At 29.6% G+C, this 15,885-nt stretch overlaps 3 protein-coding genes across 8 annotated transcripts; all 3 read right to left on the bottom strand.

Moving 5' to 3' along the window:
- Positions 1 to 3,369: 3,369 nt before the first annotated feature.
- On the bottom strand, positions 3,370 to 4,645 carry LOC124808094 (putative ascorbate peroxidase). The gene has a single exon (XM_065814564.1). The coding sequence runs from the start codon at positions 4,615 to 4,617 to the stop codon at positions 3,562 to 3,564; it is 1,056 nt and encodes a 351-aa protein (XP_065670636.1). The 5' UTR covers positions 4,618 to 4,645; the 3' UTR covers positions 3,370 to 3,561.
- Positions 4,646 to 8,048: 3,403 nt separating this feature from the next.
- LOC136089039 (uncharacterized) lies at positions 8,049 to 13,181 on the bottom strand. 6 transcript variants are annotated; one of them, XM_065814557.1, is made up of 8 exons: positions 10,112 to 13,181; positions 9,557 to 9,654; positions 9,322 to 9,470; positions 9,116 to 9,249; positions 8,830 to 8,899; positions 8,622 to 8,706; positions 8,382 to 8,534; positions 8,049 to 8,237 (listed from the first exon to the last, which is right to left on the bottom strand). In XM_065814557.1, the coding sequence occupies exon 1, from the start codon at positions 12,577 to 12,579 to the stop codon at positions 11,536 to 11,538; it is 1,044 nt and encodes a 347-aa protein (XP_065670629.1). In that variant the 5' UTR covers positions 12,580 to 13,181; the 3' UTR covers positions 8,049 to 8,237; positions 8,382 to 8,534; positions 8,622 to 8,706; positions 8,830 to 8,899; positions 9,116 to 9,249; positions 9,322 to 9,470; positions 9,557 to 9,654; positions 10,112 to 11,535. The 6 variants fall into 6 exon arrangements, with proteins under 6 accessions (XP_065670629.1, XP_065670630.1, XP_065670633.1 ...); XM_065814558.1 differs by having other exon boundaries at positions 9,116 to 9,212; positions 9,322 to 9,452; positions 10,112 to 13,172; XM_065814561.1 differs by having other exon boundaries at positions 8,830 to 8,895; positions 9,116 to 9,212; positions 9,322 to 9,452; positions 10,112 to 13,113.
- Positions 13,182 to 13,222: 41 nt separating this feature from the next.
- On the bottom strand, positions 13,223 to 13,732 carry LOC136088381 (uncharacterized). The gene has a single exon (XM_065812086.1). It carries the CDS (start codon positions 13,730 to 13,732, stop codon positions 13,223 to 13,225), a length of 510 nt encoding a protein of 169 aa, XP_065668158.1.
- Between the last annotated feature and the right edge of the window lie 2,153 nt (positions 13,733 to 15,885).

Below are 15,885 nucleotides of genomic sequence, written 5' to 3'. Positions count from 1 at the left end.
TTTATATGGATTATAACTTTTTTAAAAGATCATAACCCATGTAATATTTAAAATCATAGTCCATAACATGTTTGTAAGTTTGTAAATGTAAAAATAAAACCCATAGGTTTTTCTAATAAAGGTTGTTAAATATTTAATATATGAAATGTCTATTAAATAAAATATGTTTTTTATTGTTTAGTCATATGTTGTGTGTGTGTATCGTTTCTTCAAATGTATTTTTTAAAAATGTTTTTTCACAAAGAATTGCAAAGAAGATAGCGATGATGATAATAAATCATGCGAGGAACTTATCATTGAGTTGTTAATGAAGTTGCAAAGTGCTATGGATTTAAATGGCAAAGACAAGAAACTTGCACCTGCAATATCATTTATGGATGTAAGTTTCATGTATTTTTATAAAATTTTTATGTTGCTACAAGGAATACACAATAAATTTGCTCTAACACATTGTGCAGAAAAAAAGTTGTGTGTTCATTGTTTTATTCTACTATTTCGGTATACTACCCAAAGGTAACGGCCGAAATTGAAAGTTTCAATGCCAAAAATATATATATTTTTAATACATTATGTTATAATATAGTAAAAACAATATATTGTACTTACTAATGATAAATATTGTTTTTAAAATTTCTACATTTTATTTTTAGGCAGACAAAGTAGAATTAAGTTCACCCAGGTTGTGCCCGCCTCATATTGTGATTGTTGAAGGAACAAAAAACAAGAGTCAAGGATTTATTATAGCAGACGGTATTCATGTCGCATGCGGAATAAAGTCCATTTCTGAACTAATTACAGAAATTATTGTCTGTTTATTATGTTTGGGACTTGTCTTTTCCGAAAAGATATCAGATTTTAACATTTTTTCAATTATATTTATTAAATGATTCAAAATCAAAAAGCAATTTTAAGAGTACCAAAATGGCTGTCATTGAGAAGAAATATCTTGATTCAATTAGAAATTAATTTTTATTTAGTTGTTAGTTTCTTTTTATGTTTAACCGCTAAACACTTTTAGCATCTAAACGTGTTTAAAAATACGATGCAAAAAACGTGTTTAAAAAAGCGTTAAGATTTTAAACACATATAACCCTAACCTAAACACTTCTTTTCTAAACATGTTTAAAAACTCGATGTTTAAAAAAGTGTTTAAAAGCTAAACGCAGTTTTTGGAGTGTATAGCTTTACTGTTCAATATAAACTACTCGTATAATAAAGTAAAAAACATAAATTCACTTTATTGCTACAACTGGTAAGATTATCTACTCATTATCTACTTAAATACTAAAACTTCATTGGAATCCCAAGTTCATACATCTGATGCATACTTTTAATCCTTATATTTCCCAATATAAGGATCAAAATACAAACTCGTTTTTCTTAAAAGTCAAACCGAAAATATTTTCCAATGTTACAGCTGGTCATTTAGTAATATTATCAAATCGTTTTTCTACGTCAACTCCATTGAGATCTGGAATTCTATACTTCTGCAGTAAATGTTCGCAATCAAGTTGAGCCTTTTTAGACTGATCTTCAGCAGAAGATGTAATTTCAAGATTAAGTTCCATACCAGCAAAAGCTTTTGTAACAAGTTCAACTTTTTTTCCTAATATTTTCAAACAACAAATAAACAAAAATCTACGAGTTGTTTTGAACTTAAATTAAGAACTTCTTTATACTTTTTATGTGACATTTCGCATAAAAACGGAAGGTTCAAAGTTTAAGTTGCACTCTTAAGAATATTTTCCAAGATGGCTAAATTCAAAATTGTCTATTGCCAATGTGAAAGCAAGAAAAATTTCTCTGTGAATAAAAAAAGTTATTATGACTTGCAGCATTTCTTTGTTGAATTTCTTTAGAAATAAGGGCCCCAAATAATGTCTGCTTAATACTAGGACTTATATTCCATTCATTAACCAGAGTCAAGATTTAAATTAACTTTACGATTTAACTAAAACACACTGTAATGCTTATATAATTGTAGAGGTAGATTAGAATGATGAATGAACTTCTTAAGAATAGAATAAGCATTTAATGTATAAAATCAATGCTAAATATAAAAATAAATATGATAAAGGACAATAAATATTAAAAAAAGTATTACACAAACATATTTAAGTAGATGAAAAAACTTTTTATCATCAAGGATATTATATTTTATTCCAATAGATCAATTTTTTTATTGTATTACAATAAACTTCGATGACAACAAAAAAGTCGAAGATCATGTTTGAATCACCAATAACTTCACAATATTGATAAAAACAATCTTTACACATACCATACCGCACCCAATTAATGTTACAATCATATTTTGTAATTGAACACCTGATTGGGCACACATTTCTTGCTTTTACAGTTTTTATTTTTATTGCAAGAGTCCTGAGATATGCGTTCTAAATCAAAAAAATTATTTTTACAAGCTAATCATTGCGCCTGTAGATTTGCAATATCTACAGATTGGTTACTTAATAAATGCAAAGCTTCAGTTGTACTAGAGATTTCAATGCTTTTAGCAACCCACAACTTACTTCAACCCACAGCCCACAACTTTCTTGTTCTTGCTTTCTTGTTTTGAGATAAAGACGAATCAGCCTGACAATCTCAACTTTTACACTCTTTTTATAACTTACACAGTTTTAACACTATGTCTAACACAATATGCAAAACAGGAGGCACTACATTGTCTGCAGTTATTATGTGGAAAATTACAGTAGCAAAAATTGAATTATAAAACTTAGATCTATTAAGTGTTCAACATTTCCATTTTCACACAAGTTCTCATTGCAAGCACTTTCTAGTGCTTGTAAGCGTTGTAAGCACTTTCCAGAGTTTAATTGTATTGTTCTCCTTGGGATATTACAACTAGCAGGTGCTCGAGGCATAGTTTCGTAGAAAATTTAATTCAACATGATCTGTAGAAATAGCAAATCTAACAGCTGAACCCTGGTGTCCCATATAATCATCGATGAAGTAAAAATCTCCACCCAAGAACAACTTCATTTCTTTTTCCCGCTTAGTTTAAAATCTGACAATTAAATTTATTTGATGTTATTGGAATAATGCCCAAGAATTAAGACGATACTCTTACGAGAGTCTGATCATAAAAATAAAGGCACATCATACACAGACCCGGATAAGAAAAAGTTGATAACTTCAAAATGGAATTTAGGAACATTTTATCAAACTCCCTGGTGCATCCAATTTAATGTTTTAAAATTTCTCACTCAGTTAAATAGATATTGAAACAAAACTGACTTCGTAATTAATATAACACAAATAATTAAATTAATATTAGCTAACAAAGTTTTATTTGTGTTTAAATTAAATGATTTATTTAGTTATTAAAATATAGAAAACTACTCGTTGTTTCTTGAAAATATTATTTTCCATATTCATAATTATGAAAAACAATTATAAAATATTTTCTACCAGAAAAATCCTCAAAACATATATTAAAAATGTCAAATCGTTTTGTTAAAAACCAGCTTTCTACAAAACCCCTTTTTAAATTAAAAATTATCAAAAAATACAACCTGATTATAATTGTTTTATTTTAATTTACTTGTAATATTTGGTAACATAAGGTGCTGTTGGAGCATCGGTTAACACGTTTCGATTTAACTCTATCATCCTACCGAAAACCTTAGTAAATTCTTTTACCCACAATGCATTGTCGTGTGCAAATTGAAGAGCGTGTCGATGAGCAAACGAATGTTGACAAGGATTTGTTTTGGAAGTTGGAGTGCAAGATACCGCTCCGTTTTCATCAATCGGCGTGATAATCCATGAGTTCGCCATATCTGAATTCAAAAGCAACGTTGTCCTTTCAGACTCAGGCAGTTTATCATTTGGTATTGGGTGACTTGGTAGCTGCCACTGTCTTCTTGTTCCATTGATGGTTACTTGTATCCGCGGTACAATATCTATAAACATTCTATAATAAGCATTGTCAAGAACACTTGTTGGAGCTAACGTGTTTGGACCCTGAGTAACTGTCGAAAATGTTTCATCAACAAAAGCTCCTTCAAAACCAGTGTTTTCCAACTCGCATCTTCCTAAAGTGTGTGCTCCTAAAAGGGCTACGGCTTCTCTAACGTTAAAGTCAAATTCGTCTTTAAAAAATTTAAAAGTTTTTTGCGTACCGTCGGTGCCAAGTGGCGGTTTAACGCTTTGAACTTGATTAGGAGAGGTTTCACAATCTTCTCTGCCAACCTTAAAGTACTTTAATCCTAAGTATTTTACTGGAGCGTCAACAGTCGACCTAGTTAGGGCAACCACAGCGGCTAGAGCGTAGAAGTCTGCTCTGGAAATTTTTCCTTTATAAGATAAATCGTATAAAGAATCAAGACGATCACTTGTATCTTTTAAGCCTGCATTTCCCCTGTTTGTATGATCGATGCATCCATCACAATTGTTTTTGCCAATACAATCGTGAAAAGCTAAACGAACGCATCCAGCAATCATTGGTAAGTCTCTGTTTACCTTAACAGACTCGATTAAAGTTAAAAGATCGGTTTTCGCTTTTTCGAAATCTTCAAATGTCGGTATAATTTGAATTGTTTCGATATATGTTAAAAGCAGCATAACACACCAAAATCCAGTTGAGATGAGCATGTTTATAATATTAAATACGGCTAAATATAACAAAATTAATCACATAAAATAGTTGTGTAAACAAACTATTTTATGTGGTTTATAAAAACAAATATGAAAATGTATCAATTATTATAGTAATATTTTTATGACGCTGAAGCTGAAATTAGGGGTTGTCCATAAAGTACCTACGCTTTTAACCTACCTACCCAACATTTTATGATGTTCTTTTTAATTTAATGTCTCCTTACTTTCAAAATCGATCCCCCCTTCCCCCACCCTCTATCTCATATACTTCGTTTGCAGACCCCCTCTACCATATCTGAGCGTACGTACGTAAATAAACATAAAATGTGAGTTATATTTATATAAATTTATAATGAATATTTAGTATTTAAACAACAATTTTGATAATAATATTTATCAAAACTTTGATAAGTTTACCGATAACTTTTATCCTTCAACTTTTTATTGGTTTATATCTTTGTTAAACTTTCCATATGTGTGTAGCTTTGTATTTAGAATTTGCTTTGGATGCCATTTATAAAAAGGTCAAGTTCATTATCAAATAAATTTGGCAACGATTTTCAGACAAATTGAGGAAGTATTAGAAATTTATTGAGGATGTATTGGCATGATAACTAAAATTTATTTTAATTAAAGTTTAAAACAAAACGTTAAAAAGCAAATAAAGTTCGTAGTTTTTTCTTTTTAAATAAATACGTAGTAGAAATAAGTAATCTATAGTAATAACACAATACCTCAAAGATATTTTACAGGAAGGGAGAGGGGTTGGAATTTATACTAAAAATTTAGTCGGCAAAGAACAAATACGTTCACCACAAAAAGAAGTTTCTGAAGGTGTTTCTGAAGGTGTTACGTTGGTTGTTTACAACCAACGTAACACCTTCAGAAACAGTTTCTCCAACAATTGCAAGTTAGAAAAAATGTTAACTGCTGTTGTTTAAGTTTGTATTGCTGTATATGCTTAAATTTATATTGTTGTATATGTTGTTAAACATGTATGTATGTATGCAGGGCCGTCCGGAACGGGAGGTGTAGGTAGGTGTAGGTGTTCCATCCCCATAGTTGTCATATAAGCATTTGAGTTGACGCATTAAGCATGTTTTGAATTGTAGTTGGCAAATTGCAAATATTGAGAACTTTTTTTTTTTGGTGTTTCTAGTAGGCAAGAAATACACACAACACCCCTTCCCCCTCCCCCCTCCCTCATGGAAGACCTCTTTGGGACGCCTCTTCATGTATATGTATGTATTTATGTATGTATGTATAAATGTATGTATGTATGTATGTATGTATGTATGTATGTATGTATGTATGTATGTATGTATGTATGTATGTATGTATGTATGTATGTATGTATGTATGTATGTATTTATACATACATGCATACATATATATATATATATATATATATATATATATATATATATATATATATATATATATATGTATATATATATATATTTATATATATATATATATATATATATATATATATATATATATATATATATATATATATACGTATGCATTTATGTGTGTATGTAGATAAGAATGTTAGGCAGCAATGTTCCTTCAGTTATTAAAGAATTCAAAAATAACTTACCTACATACTTACATACATTTGTTTCTGGAAGTTCTATGTTAAACGCAAATAATAAATAAACGTTATCTTGAACTTTTTTGAAGTTAGTTCTGATTTAGAAAATTTTAACATGTAAAATATCTTTGATATTGAAATTATCATTCAGCTTTAAAAGCTTTTCATTGTTGAGCATTTATTATTGTTATAAAGTTGAATTTTCATTACTGAGTATTTGCAGTATTTTTAAAACAATTTTTCAATATTCTCAAACTTCTCTAATAAAACTCTAATAAAAATCCTGGAGGATTATTAAAAAAATGTATTTTTTGTTGCAATAAAATCAAAAACACTAAAGTAAGAAAAATACGCAAAATTGTAGTTTTAGGTTTTATTGTCCCAGTGCTTTTAAAATAGTATTAATCTTAGTATAAATTTCATGGTATTTAAAGACTTTTACACCTTATTTCTTTTTTATGTTCTTTATTACATTTTAAAACAATACAATAATATAAATAATTACAATAAAGTTTTTTAATATATATATATATATATATATATATATATATATATATATATATATATATATATATATATATATATATATATATATATATATATAAAAGGTCGCAAAGACCGTAAAGTCTTTTCGTCAAGAACCGCTGTAAAATGACGTGTTACATATTTACATGTTAAGTAATTCACGTTGGAAATAAAAAAGTTTGTGTTTTGCAATAATAAAAGAATAAAAAGATTTCAAACCAAAATAAAGCCAATAAAAAAGTCCTTAGTTGTGTCCAGGGCCGTACCGAGCCAATTTTGCGCTTCGGGCAAGAAAAGAAAATTGCGCCCCCTCCCCCTCCTTAAAAAAAAAAAAGAAGAAAATTAAACGAAAAAAATGATTTATTGATCACAAAATTTATCACATCAAGTTATAAGTAAAATTTGTCATTAAGGTTGCACAAACTTTAGTTCAACCCGCTAAAAAATGAGGCGTTGATTTGATGTTGATTCAATGTTTCTCGTCAACATTGATTCCATATTGATTTTTTGTCCAAAATGTTAGCCACTTATCAACGTTGATTTGGTGTTTACAAAAAACGTTGATCGAATGTTGCTTTTCAACGTTTAATCAACAATCATTTTTTCTTGGTGATTCAACACTGATTTTTATAATAGCCGACGGTATTTTGATATCGCTTTTTGATGCATATATCAAAAAAATATATATCAACAGTTTACGAAATATATATATATATATATATATATATATATATATATATATATATATATAAACAACTTTAAAATGTATTCTACAAAATAGAGTGCTCAATGTTCTTCAAAGAACTGAGCAATTATAAATTAGTAGGAAATCACTTAAGAAATTTTTTTTTCATTTAACACTGTATTTCATCAATAAAAAGACTTATCTACATGCTCTCATCAATAAAAAAACTCAGTATTTCTGATGAGTCTTTTTATTAATGAAACACAGTGTTAAATGAAAAAAAACTTTGTTAAGTGATTTTCTACTGATTTATAATTTATATATATATATATATATATATGTATATATATATATATATATATATATATATATATATATATATATATATATATATATATATATATATATATATATATATATATATATATATATATATATATATATATATTATGTATGTATATATATATAAAATATTTGTATATAAAATTTATACATATTGCTAAAATCTTTATTTGTTTTGTAAAAAACATGCTGTAAAAAAAGGATTTAGCAAAAAATTTATTGATAGAGCATTTCAAAGCTAACTCAAAAGAATAATGAAAGAAAGTAGGCACTGCATTAAGTAAGAAAGTTTTTTATTGAATTTAACACAAAATTTACATTTTCAAACAATTTATTTAGCGTTTGCAGCATTGTTCATTTTCAAAACTTTTCAATTGAGTCGTGTTCCTGATTGCCTTAAAAATTTCGAAATGCCTGAACAACATTCGCAAATTTTTGCATCATGATGCTGTCGTGTAATCGCATCTAAATCAAAAATTCAAATCAAATTTGAAAAAAATCAAACTGCAGAAATTATAGCAAATAGTTACATAAATGACTGATTGTGATAAACAAAATATATTTCCTGTGAAATAAAAAATCTAAAAAAATGCATAAAACCATTCTTACCCACTATCATATGATACAGGATGTATGTTTTAAAATTTATCTTCAATGAACCATCCGAGACATTAAAACAGGCCCCAGCGTCCTCGCTCATCAACAACTTTCCAAAAGCAAAAGCCAATTTATATTACCTCCACAACGACTAAGAGAACTCATCTATTATTACAAAAATAAAAATTACTTAAGGGTCAGAACACATATTATGTTCATTCTATATGAATGAAATTATCTTAATTTCAATACATGGATTTTTAAAATTGACTCTTGAATCACTTTTCTCTTTTATCTATTTTTGCCATCCAACTCAACGCAAATCTTTTTTGAAAATCTTTAAAAAAAAATGTAGTAAAATAAACAATATTATTATTATTTATGTAAAATATTTTGTAAAAAATTAACCATGAAAAAATACCTAAATGGAAAAAATAAATAAAACTTTTATTTAATTTACCCTGGCAAGACAAATGTCTTTCTTTGCTATCCTCTTTATCCAAAACACAATTTTTAGAGCCATTTTCTACCTAGGTATAGATAAATTATACATACAAAAATTAAATAAAATTTTTAAACATTACATAGTGATTTTTATTTAAACTTGTCAACAAACATATATTTGTAAAATATTTGTCAATAAAATTATATTCTATAACATATAGTTCTGATTTCTATTAATTTTTTTACTGCACACGCACACAGATTTTAATTAGAACAAAAGCAACATTAGGACTTTTTTTTACCAATATATTTGAAGACAACATCATTTTCCCTTGAGATAGATTAGTTTCTTTCGAGAAGTCATTGTTATTTTCAGCAACTGGAAAGCTTGCTATTTCACTGTGTAAATGGGGAGTTGATATTGATTTAAAAACATCTATAATTCAGTAAAAAAATAAGCATGTTTATTTTAACAAACCATTATTTTACTTTTGCAAAAATAGTCAACCTGCTATATTTGGAATCACGTTAGATGTTCTTTAGCTAGTTGAACTATCAAAATAGTATCTTCCGTATAGTTCTTCATCACCAACCACAACATCTTCATCACTTTCACAAAATGTCATAGCTGTCTTTCTCCTTTAATATAAACTTTACCTTATAAACAAAAAAAGTGCATGATTTGTGTAATTCTTTATTGCAAAATTTTTTATTTGTTAAAAACTAATTTTAGTAAAATTTACTTTTGCTTTGTCCCTTTTTTCTCTTTGGTGTCAGTTTCAATATTTGAAGTATCAGCTGCTTTCTCTAAGTGTGACTGAGCTTCTTCATAAACACAAATCTATGTACGTAAAATCATTTATCAATATCTAATGAAGATGTAATTGAAATGTTTGCGGCAAAAGCAGGCCAAATATTAATGGAGTGCAATTGGTGCACCGCATAAAAATTAATGAATTTTAATGAAAAACCCATGAAAATTAATGAATTTTTTAGTTTTTAAAAAACACTAAAAGTTTAAAAAAAAAACTAAAAACATTGTTAAAAAAACTTTTTTTAATCGTTGGAAATCTTCTTTAAACATTCTAAAGACATTCAGAACATATAATTTAAACAAATGCCCGTTGGAATATTGGATTTAAAACAAGTGATATTAAATAAGACTATAGTCATATTGTAAAGGGGGCCTAAAATAAATTTGCACCAGCACATGTTTATCCTCTCCAGTGCCCTGGTCAAAACATACAGTTCAATATCTAATTCAATTATTTTACATTTTTTTATAGTAATATGCAAACCTGTAGTGTATAAAATCCTAGCAGGGTATATCTTCCAATCAGAGGTTGATGCCTACAAGGTTGTGACAGGTTTACGAATCGCAGCGGAACTTTTAAATGGCAGCCAGAAGCATTTCCCATCATTTTTCATCCAACTTTTAGCAATCACTTCCACTTCTTTAATTTTTCCATTTAAAAATTCAACAATGGCAAATGAAATTTCAATATTCTGGTGCAATTTAATTCTAAACAATCTTATATAAGTTACAAAATAAAATTAAAAATACATTAGAGATTAAAAACAATGAACTCTGTAAAACGCTTTTTAGATTTATTAATGTAAAACACCAGTGTAAATATTTTATTTCTATAAACATACCAGGTATTTGTTCCATACAAAAAATTTATAAATTAAAATGCATTAAACTCACTTTAAATTTGTTCAAAGAACTATATATTTGACAAATTTACAACAAATTTTACAAAATGACACATGCACAGACATTCTTGAAAAATTGATGGTCTGCAAGTATAATCAAAGTTTGTGTTTTTAATTCAAGAAATAAGTGATCATAAGCAATATCACAATGTCTAAGCAGAAAAAAAGCATAACCACCTTTTTAAACAGGTATCATTAAGCCTTTTTTCAAAAGTTCTTTTTTTTTCGGAAAAATTGTTTTTAGGTTGGCTAATGAATTTACATAACAAACGTCTAAATAAGATGTTTCAAAACAATCAGGAAAAAACTTACGAACTAAATGAGGATTTAAAGCCTTGCATTTTACAAGATCTACCAAAACCTCTTCTACTAAAATAAACCCTTTGCCTTGAATAAAATAAACTCTGTCTCATAGATTTGATGTGATCTTTTTATTTACCACTTGGGCAGAAATTTCTTTACCATTCCTTTCTCTAAGAAAAATATCCAACTTTTTTCTCTCATCTAATTGATTCACTATTTGGGCAACAGTCTGATGTGATTTTCGCACCATTTTTTTAATTCAGCCCAAAAAGTTTTCAAAAGGAAAAGCTGATAGATGATCAAGACACTCCCCAAAGTTAACACAATCATCAGCTAAATGAATCATGCTATGAACATTGTATGTTACCAAGATTTCCCCAAACAAAATTTGTACTTCTCTGACAAACCATATAAGCAGCTATTTAGCAAATGCCACTAAACAATTCATTTTTGGCCATTTTATTAGAAAGCAGTATGTGCATAGCAATTGAAAAAGAAATAAATAAGTCATAGTTTTATTTATTTTTCCTTTTTAAAACAACAGGTCCAGCATAAAGCAGAATAATTGAAACTCTGTTGCTTTCCACTTCTCAAGTTCATTTAAAGAGCGTGGTCTACGTTGAAAATTGGATGGTGTATAACTTCGTAAATTTATGAGTTCATTTGAAATACTGTCTTTAACAGATTGACTTATTCTAATACATCAGGGACCTTTACACCAGTTTATTAGAAGTTCTTTAACTACTCCAAGACATATAAGGTGCATATAGTCTAATGGGAATTCAGTTACCATTGGGAAGTTTAACTGAATAAGTGGAGAAAGACTCTCAAGCTGGTGACCAGTACAAAGTAAAGTAGTCGTTTCCAATAATCTTATGCCATGTTTTTGTGTGCAAACTGCCATACATCTTTCACAGCTATGATAGCCACTATGCCCTATAATGCATTTAACAAATGCTCTTGCAGACGCATCACAAACAAAAGCTTTAATAGTCACCAGCAGCTGTTTATACCCATTAGTTTGCAATTTTTTCATTTCAAGAATAAAATCTTTAAAGCACTCATCCAAATTGTTTGGTTTTCCCTGACCATGCCAAATTGCAACAGCATAGGATCCTTTTCTGTTAATTGTAACTAGTATAGGCCAAATGGAAGTCTTTTTACTATTGTACATAGGTGCACCATCAATACTTACAATTAGATCAGGCTTTTCCTTATTTCCAACTGTTGATATGTAATAATCAATTGCACTTTTAACTCCAAGATATATATAATCACCTCCATTGACATATAAAACATTAGCTTTTTGAAGAGATTTTTGTAATGTCTGCAAGCATTTTGGTATAGATGGAGTAAATTTATTTAAGTGAAATAAAAGTGCATTTAAAGCATCATCTTTTATACAGTATTTTAATGACCACTCATATAAAAAATCTTTTGTTGAAGTTAGAGTATCAATACTACTGTATAAACTACTTTTAAATGCAATGTTGTCAACATCACAATAATTAGATTCAACTTTACTTAAACAAAATTTATTTTCTGGCGAAGTGATTGAAAACATCAATATATCACTGTGCACATCTTCAGAAACTTCATAAATCTTTTGAATGTCTAAATCTAGATGAACGCAATTCCCTCTACTAACAATGTTGCACTCGTCAAGAAGATATTTTATTCTTTTTTCAGTATTTCGTTTTTCTTTCATAAATTCTCTCATATATAGGCTTCTGTCATATTTAGGCATTATTATCTTTATTTTATTACATCACAAAAGAAAAAAAAATAAAGGCATTATTATTCTTATACAGAAAAAATCAATTTAAATTGCATTTTGTACTATATGATTTAAGTTTGCAGTCAGAATTTATCAGGCAAATACTTGCAACCATTAATAATTTGCTATGATAATAGTAATGTTATTATAGTAAGCATTAATAAGCCAAGTTGCTGCTAAGTTGTGACTTTTTTATGTTAAATTGTTAAAATATTTATATTAAGATGTTCTATTATCCTCAAATAGTTAAAGAACTACCTTAATTTCATTAGGATAATCTTTATTCAAGAACTGAAAAAATAATTACTTAATAAAATATATGTTTTCCAATAAAGTTTATATTCATTTCATACCGTATAATACAATTAAAATTTGAACAAACGTTTTATAACCACCAAAAATAACAAAAAAATCCCAGCAGAAAATGCTCAGCAAATTACTGTTAGTAAACGGCTCAAAAAATTTGTTTTTTGTCAACAGTAAATCAACGAACGCTCAGTGTTTGTAAATTAACGTTGATTTGCTGTTGATAACATTGCTGTTGGTACAACATCCATTTATGGTTGATCGCCGTTGATCGCTAATGTCAACGCAAAATCAACGTTGATCAACATCAAATCAACGCTTCATTTTTTAGAGGGAATGCCACTTTTCTGGCTTTTCTTGAGGCAAATTCATTAATGACATCATCAAAATCAATGTTGTTTGCCACTTCATTTTCAATTGAAATCATAGCCAAACTAGACAAACGTTCTTGGCCAATTGTTGACCTCATATAGTGTTTTATGAGCTTAAGTTTACTGAAACTTCTCTCACACGTAGCAACTGTGACTGGTATGGTGAGGAAGATGCGAATAGCAATTGTTGTGTTGGGATAAGCATCGGTCAAAGAATATTTATAAATGAGCTGCAAAATGTCGATCGGGCTAGATTTTTCAAAGTTGTCCATCATTGCGGCAGCTTGATATTTAAAGCTTGCCATTTCTGACTGGAAATCGGAAGAATCTAAATCTGCCTTGTCAATTTGAGATAAATTTGCAGCTTTTTTCTTGAGTTCATCCACTGAACTTTTAGAGAGTGAATGCCCACTGAGGTAGCCAAAATCAGAGGATACAGCAGACATCAGCCTCAAACCGCCACTCTATTTGTGTAATAATGCTGTCAAATACAAGGTTGCACTGAGATCCGAATTCTGTTTCTGCTGTGAGAAGGTGAGAGTCATCTTCAGCTTCATAAAGTGCTATTCGCTTCACTTTGCGCTTCCTCTTAATTGGAAAGCCACCATCAATTCCGCTATGGTTAGCTTTTTCTGTGGCATCTTTGATAATATTGTCCACCCCAACATCTCAAAAATTCTGAATGAAAGCTTTCAACCATTTCATTTTTTTTTACGGCAATGTCAATTGAAATGGTTTTTGACTGAAGCAGTTTGTTTTCCCGGTCAATTAGAGAAAGAATTTGACACCAGAAATCCAACAAACACAAAAAACTGAAATCAATATGAATGAAAAGTTCTTTTGCACTGCTAACTGTGACAGCATTTTTCATGGGATTGTGGATAATGGATTCCAAAACTTGAAGAACATCTTTGATTTGTCTGTGCAATGGTGTAATTGCTTCTTTTTTGGTAGACCATCTTGTGTCACTATTTCCTTTTAATGAGATGATCAACGTTTTCATCAGTTTTTCCCATCTTGACGTGAAGCTTGAAAAAAAGTTAAAGATGGCTTGAACCTTTCCGAAAAACGTAATCATGAGTGGGGAAACCTCAGCAGCATGAACACCAACAAGATTTAAAGTGTGAGCTGCGCATGGAACAAATCTTGCTGACTCATTAAGAGAATGGATGTGAGCTTTGACGCCATTGTATTTTTCAGACATATTGGCTCCATTGTCATAGCCTTGGCCCCGGCAATGGAAATGCTTAGACCATCCTTCTCCAATTTTTCACTAATCTCTGTTGCAAGACCTTTTCCGGTTTTTCGGTGAGATTCAATGAAGTCCACAAAGCTTTCCTTAATTGTGCAGGTTTCATCACTGATACGGACATACCTGATGATCTGATTCATCTGCTCTTTGTGGGAGGTATCTGGAGTGCAGTCAAACAGAACAGAGTAGTATTTAGCTTCTTTGATGTTTGACAAAATTTCTTTCTTGACTTTCTGCCCAAGTAACTCAATCAGCTCATTTTGAATTCAAGGAGAAAAGTAGGATGTTGTATTTTTTTTTGCTTTAACGGACGCAATGTGTTCAGCCACTAAAGGATAATAATGGCTAATCAACTCAATTAAGCTCAGAAAAATGCCACTGTTTTGTTGACCGATGTCTTCTGTTGTTCCCAGAAGGGCAAGATTGTTCTTTGCACAGAAAAAAATTATATCAACAATCACTTTTAAGATATCTCTCCGCTTTTTCATCTCTCCACTAATAACTCTCTACAGATCAGAATTCAGGGTCTTTCCTTCCTTGAGGTTTTTTTCAAGAGTTTTCCGATTAGAATAGCATCTTTGGTGTTCATTGTTGTTTTCATGCTCAGGAGTTCTTGGGTTTAGTTTTTTCCAGTCACAAAACCCTTTAGAAATTTCTGAGAAATTGTTGGTTTTTGTTGTTAAAAATAACAAACAGCAAAAACAAAATAAAGAATCTTTTTTATTGCTGTACTGCAGCCAAGTGCGAACAAATTTTTTACCATTGGGATGAATTTTTTCATACCATTTTGAGCTGAAGTGTCGCATTCTGTTGTCAAAATCACACAGCGTGTTTGGGAAAAATTCTCTTCTGTCTTGCTCTGGCCTATGCTCAATCAAAAAGCATCTTGTTTTGTCCGTTATTTTAGGTTATGTTGCTGGATCCCTAAGTTGAAAATTTTCTTCCGAGGCCACTGGAATTTCTGAGATTTCTGAATGAAGTTCATCCTCGTCCATTTCAGCTGGGCCTGAAAGCTAGGCATTTTCATCTTCCCTGGTTGGTTCTGAATCAGTTGTGCAAAATTCCTTGGCTGATGAAAATCTCCTCTTCAATTAATTCCAAATGATGATCTGAACTCAATTAAAGTCAATTATAGGATCTGTTGATTTGTCATTAATTTCACTACAAATATCCTCTGAAATAACTTGTTTCTCCACTGAGTTTTTTACCAACCACTTTTTGAAACAGTTTTGTAGTTTCTCGTCACTTTCTTGGCGCTGTTTTCTTTTCTTCTTAAATTGAGCACCAGATAACTTTTGGGTTCGACTCATAATAGAATTATAATGCTCAAAAGTTATCAAAGGTATA

The sequence above is a fragment of the Hydra vulgaris genome, chromosome 12 (assembly GCF_038396675.1).
Source record: "Hydra vulgaris chromosome 12, alternate assembly HydraT2T_AEP".
NCBI lineage: Eukaryota > Metazoa > Cnidaria > Hydrozoa > Anthoathecata > Hydridae > Hydra > Hydra vulgaris.
The sequence above is the reverse complement of the archived record's forward strand: the minus strand, read 5'-3'. Positions and strand labels throughout refer to the sequence as shown.

What these genes read in the sequence shown, in the direction of transcription:
- LOC124808094 (XM_065814564.1), bottom strand. Translation starts at nt 4,617, where the DNA reads ATGCTCATCTCAACTGGATTTTGGTGTGTTATGCTGCTTTTAACATAT.
- LOC136089039 (XM_065814557.1), bottom strand. Translation starts at nt 12,579, where the DNA reads ATGCCTAAATATGACAGAAGCCTATATATGAGAGAATTTATGAAAGAA.
- LOC136088381 (XM_065812086.1), bottom strand. Translation starts at nt 13,732, where the DNA reads ATGTCTGCTGTATCCTCTGATTTTGGCTACCTCAGTGGGCATTCACTC.